The 5,618-nt window shown below is 33.3% G+C and overlaps 1 protein-coding gene across 1 annotated transcript in view; it reads right to left on the reverse strand.

The window, feature by feature from the left end:
• Nucleotides 1-1,955: 1,955 nt before the first annotated feature.
• Nucleotides 1,956-5,618, reverse strand: part of LOC108687167 — a 4,603-nt gene continuing 940 nt past the window's right edge. Inside the window, exons 2-4 of the mRNA XM_018192789.1 lie at nucleotides 2,842-3,385; nucleotides 2,391-2,742; nucleotides 1,956-2,105 (exon numbers count right to left, since the gene is read on the reverse strand). Of these exons, the coding sequence (XP_018048278.1) occupies nucleotides 2,006-2,105; nucleotides 2,391-2,742; nucleotides 2,842-3,385 (996 nt within the window). The 3' untranslated portion in view covers nucleotides 1,956-2,005. The remainder of the gene's footprint in view (nucleotides 2,106-2,390; nucleotides 2,743-2,841; nucleotides 3,386-5,618) is intronic.

The raw sequence follows: 5,618 nt of genomic DNA on the forward strand, positions 1-5,618 counted from the left end.
CCACAATTTTTTATCTGAGAAAATGAAAATGCAGAAGAATTATTCATTTTTCAAATTGTCAATTCGCTTATCCAATGTCAGATTACCGAATCGCTTGCTTGAAAGAAAATTTCTTTCATTTTGTTTCCTCTCTCAGTCTTTGCTATTTTATTTTAGGGAAGAGCAACGTATTTTACATTGTGAGGAGGATATTAGGAAATCATCTTCTTATTCCCTATGCTTCTTCTTTTCCCTATACCATATTAAGGCGTGTATACAACTGAACGAATGACCAGTCATGGGAACAGAATGTTAAGCATCATTCGCATTCATTCGTGTTTTATCTTATTGTTAAATAATCGTGTTTATGGAATGGGATTATGATAAGAAAATTCCAAATAATTTAATAATAAATTTGATTTTGCGTTATTCATTAGATTAATGAGTTATTTTTAGTGTAGATTTATTGAAAACTTTCAAATAGAGTTAACATAAGAATACTAAAGTCTCTCTTAAAAATCAATGACGCAAACTAATGTTTGTAAAAGAATAGATAATTTTTAGATTCTACTTATTTATTTTTAATCATCAAAATTATTTTCAAAAATAACGCTGTTAGTACATATCATTTTTTTTCAGTGCAGCAGTTACTGTTATAACGTGAAAAGTGTATATAAAAATTAAGCAAAAATTTATTGTTCTATAAAAAATGTTGGGAATAATATTGAAGTAATAGAATCATATGAACAAAGTCATCCACGAATAAGAATATAACATTTGTCAACGTCCATACCACGAATTTAAAGTACCAGTTCTCGTCTGATCACTGAAGTCAAGCGACGTTGGGCACGGTTAGTACTTGGATGGGTGACCGCTTGGGAACACCGTGTGATGTTGACATTTTTTTTTGCATTTTTCTCTTATAGTAAAAAAATGAATAAAAATGATTATTGTTATCCTGCAGTAATTATTTGGCCGACAAAACATTTATTCCATAAAATGAAAAAAATTTGACAAATACAATGTAAGTATATTAAAACTTTGTAATAATTTATTTGAAATTATTGTCCGAATATTAAAAATATGTCAATGTTCTATTTATAAATATATCGTCGTTTTTCTCTTCTTCGGCCCAACGAACTCAAAAGAAAGTTCCAAAAGTATTCGGAACAGTGATAGTCATTCAGCGATCGTCAATCCGTTCATTATAAAATATGTCATCGCGTCGATTTGCATTGTGCGCTCATTATGTCGAAAAATATTGTTGCACATGCTTAAAATAAACGGCGTTCGGATTCACATGATTTATTCGGACTGACATGATCACATTTATTCATTAAACTGGAAAGGAGAGTGATCCTGTTATGTCGATCTGTTGAATGTCAACAAGAAAAAAACAAATAAAATATCGATCGGAAAAATAATACTGATATATCAGAAGAAAAGCAACACTATGCTAAATTATGTTACTAAAGTTCTTGAAAATAACATTAAAAAAGATATTGTAACAAGAAAGAATTCGATAAAAATATGACTTAAAAATACAACATACATTGCATTGTGGAATATAATTTCAGTAGTTATGATGTACAAAACAAGATTTTATTTTTTTTTTACACTATTTAACTATTATTCCTTAAATATAAATTATAAATGAATAATATTTGTACGTGGAAAAAACACCGTGTGATATTGCACATAATTTTTTTTCTCTCATTCTAAGAAAAGTAAGTTTGGGATTTCGTTAACCTCCATCACTGTTTAATCAATTAATAATTGTCGTAATATTTATTTCATCACGCGAAAGAAGAAAATAATTTTTATGTGGTTAATACACACGGCGTTCTTGATCTTTTCAACATGGTATATTGACAAAACTAGAATATACGAAAAGAGATTTAATGAAATAAGAAATAATAGAAAATAAATATAAATCTTTCAGACTACTCTCTTTTGGGAACACAATTGAAGTGGAAATTAGGCAAGTTATTGCTCTTTTTTGGTACAATTGCGACGGTATCGTGTCTCAATAATCTTTCGCACTTTCCACTTGATGTTGATACTCTTCATCATCCGGATTTATCTCACAATCATTATCATTATTCGGCATTCTCACTTTGTTATACCTGTAACGTAATAAAAATACATAAGATAAATGACAAGATGCCGTCTCTAAAGAATTATATACAAAAAGTGTATAAGCGAACTATATCAAAGATAATAAACATTCTATCATAACTCTGTTCGATCTCGTTCATTAACGTTGCCTGCCAAACCAGTTTTGTATATCTTATCATATAACAGTAGAATTTCATTGATCTTTAATATGAATAAACAGTTAAATTTTGTAAAAGAAATCATCATTTTAACTTTCTCTTGACTTGGTGCGTTTCTTGGGCGAGAATAGGTACCTCGTGAAATCACCCTTACAAAGTCGCCAAGGCAACAAGTCGATCTTATCATGCAGCAGAGGCGAGATTTCCGGACTGACGATGTACGGTGTGCCGGCGCCGGAGCCACGGGTCAGTAGTTTTCTATTCTCATCGTAGCAACAGTGTTGCACGATAGCGCTTTCACTTTGCTGAGACGCTAAAGTCTGCACGCAATAAGCGGCACCAGGTTTGTAGATCGCGAGCCGGTCCTTGTCGTGGCTTACGTCGCGCCATCGATACTTCTTCTTTTGCTTCTTATCCCAGATCTGGTTGTCGTAGAAGATGATGTTCGGATACAGGCAGGGGCACGCTGGCAAATCGGCGACGGATCCTGCGGACACGCACACCCACAAACACACGTCGGACGTCGTCTCGCGTATTCTCGCCAAATTGCATTTAGCGAGCTCGATTTATGAAGTTTCGTTTTTACCCGGAAAGGCATTCTCGATCTTCTCCCTGTTGTCCAGCCACTTCTGACAGCGATCTTCATCGTCGAAGCTGCTCATGTCATCAATGGCACTCGAGTTCGATACGTCTGGATTCGACACGTTCGAATTCGACATATTTCCAGTATTGTTCTCCAGCGCTTCGATTAATCTTGCCAGGATAGACTCCAATCCTCCATGAAACGGATAATAATTATCAAGAGTTTCGCGAATATGATGTATGTCGTCTACATCATCGTTTTTATCCTTGTAATTCCAAACATTAATGCTTTCATGTTCGTGCTCTTCCTCATAAAGATTGCTCTCCGGAATTTTTACGACAGGTGGAACGCGATCCGTCTTCCGCCGAGATCCTTTACCACCCTTACGAGGACGATGCGTCGTACGGTTTCTGGGCCGCGAAGAATTAGCTCTCTGTCTGTGTTTGTTACCATCTTTTTGCTTGAATGAAATGGGTGTCGTCGAAATATAATCGTATAATTTCGTACGAGTTTCCTTATATTCGACATCTCGCGTAGAAATTTGTGCCTGAAAAACAGAAAATAGTGAATTCAAAAACATCGATTATTGCATTGCGATGATTGGGAGACTAATTATAAGTTCCATTATTTCGAATATAAAATCATGATAATGACATCAAATCAAATGAATAATCAATCTTATAATTTTCTCTTTCTTTCTATATTTTTTATGTTTATGATAAGACTTGGTATTAAAACATTTAAACAAACATAGATGCAAAATTACGCCGATTAACTAAAATATTTTCTGAAAAATTAAAAATTTTTTTTTTAAATCTAAAATCATGAGATTTTAAACCCTTTATTGTAGCATACATTATAGACAACATGGAGTCTTAAGAATATTTTTAAAAATCTGAAAAAAGGTGCTTTCCTTTTAGGAGATACAGATGCTTTCCAGCAAGAGGTAGACTGAGTGCTTTCCATTTGGTAACAAGTGTCATTCTATCTTTGTTACTCATTGAATCTCAACAAAGAATAATGTTTGCGACTTGTGTCATCAACTGAAAACCATTTCACGTCTCTTGAAAAGCACAAATGTCATTTCATCTCTCTTGATATTCAATGATAATAAAAAACGATATTATATGTGGACTATTGCTACATTTATATGGTATCTTTAAATTGAAACTGGCCAATCACAGTCATTCTATTCTTCAGAGGAATAGCCAGTTTGATTGGTCAGTTTCATAATTACGAATGTTGTTAAATGATTAAGGGTGCCGTGTAAAATGTAGTTATATTTCCATAAAAGGAAGGCAGTTGTAAACGAAAAGATAACGACGAATGCGTGTCAGAGCAACGAGACACACAGAATATCTGTTTATCTCGAGCTGCATAAGTAAATGCGATCACAAGAGTATACGTATTATGCCTCGCGCGTATCAAGAAGCGATTAATCAAAACGGAGAGATCGATGACCGGCGTGACTACGCGCGATATACGTAAAAGGCTGACACGGTCACAGCGACATCAAAGGACGCCGGCATTTGACGCGTGGATAAGAAGAACGCGGAGGCGGAGAAGAAGAGGGACGACAATCACCGGGAGCGAAGGGGCAGAGCATTTACTTCTGAGAAACGGCACGCCGCAAGATCGTTTCCCGTCAATGGCGTAGCCGCCTGTTGGTAGCGAGACAGATTTTCGAATACACCGAGCGAAAATGACGGGAGCAAAGACAAATGGAGTGGTCAAGTAACATAAGAACCAAGCGCGAGTCCTTGCCATGAATACTTTCAGGTAAACATTCGAATTTTAATGAGAATTTTCAAAGCGTTGCTCAGCAAACGAAAATGGATTGAAATGAATTGAAATGGATTTTCAGAAATATTGATTCACGAATGTTAAAATGAATGCTTTTCAATCCTGAATTTTTATTCATTTATAGGAACTGCATAGAGCATATCTCTATGCTTTTCAATCTAAAAATAATATTAGCTTTTTCTGTGCACACACACATTGTGAATACTGTTCAATTCAAAATTTTGAATAGGAAATGCAGTTTTTCAATCCAATTGCATCCAATTGAATCTAATTGAATCCAATTGAATCCAATTAAATCCAAAAAAAAGTATTCGCTATTTAAAATACGCATTCGGATAGAAAAAAATTTCAATCCATTTTAATTCATTCTCGTTTGCTGAGTGAATTATAGAAAAGTGCAAATGTCACGTTTGAAACTAATAATTTCTTACGAGTTCTTTGAGAAAATCTGGATCTTCTAGATATCTCGAAAGTTTAAAAAATTCAGAAAGTCCCTCTTTTGAAATGCTCAAGCAAATCATTTAAAATTGTTGAAAATAAAATTATTATCTCTGCAAATTAAAATGATATGATGTAAAGTATTACGAAAGTGAAAAAATTCTTGAACTATTCAAGGCTTTTGATATATTCGAGATTTTTTTTTAGATATTTTTTTTGTAGAGCTTTTTAAAACTTTTGTTTTAAATAATAAGATTTTCGTTATGTATTCGAAATACCTCCATTATACTGTTCTTCTCGAGCTCATTATTAGCTTCAGATATAGATTTCTGGAAAGTTTTTTTTTTTTTTAATATGTCTCGTTTTTATAAAACACAGTTGACCGAGTAAAACTTTATTAAAGACAATAAATATAAATAGAATAAATGAAACAGGAATAGAAATAGAGAAATGAAGAAAGAGGATTTTGACTATTAACAAATTATTGTAGAATTATTATAAAATAACTCGCGAAATTATATACATACAATATATATATA

Source organism: Atta colombica, unplaced genomic scaffold (genome assembly GCF_001594045.1).
Source record: "Atta colombica isolate Treedump-2 unplaced genomic scaffold, Acol1.0 scaffold200, whole genome shotgun sequence".
Taxonomy (NCBI): Eukaryota; Metazoa; Arthropoda; class Insecta; order Hymenoptera; family Formicidae; genus Atta; species Atta colombica.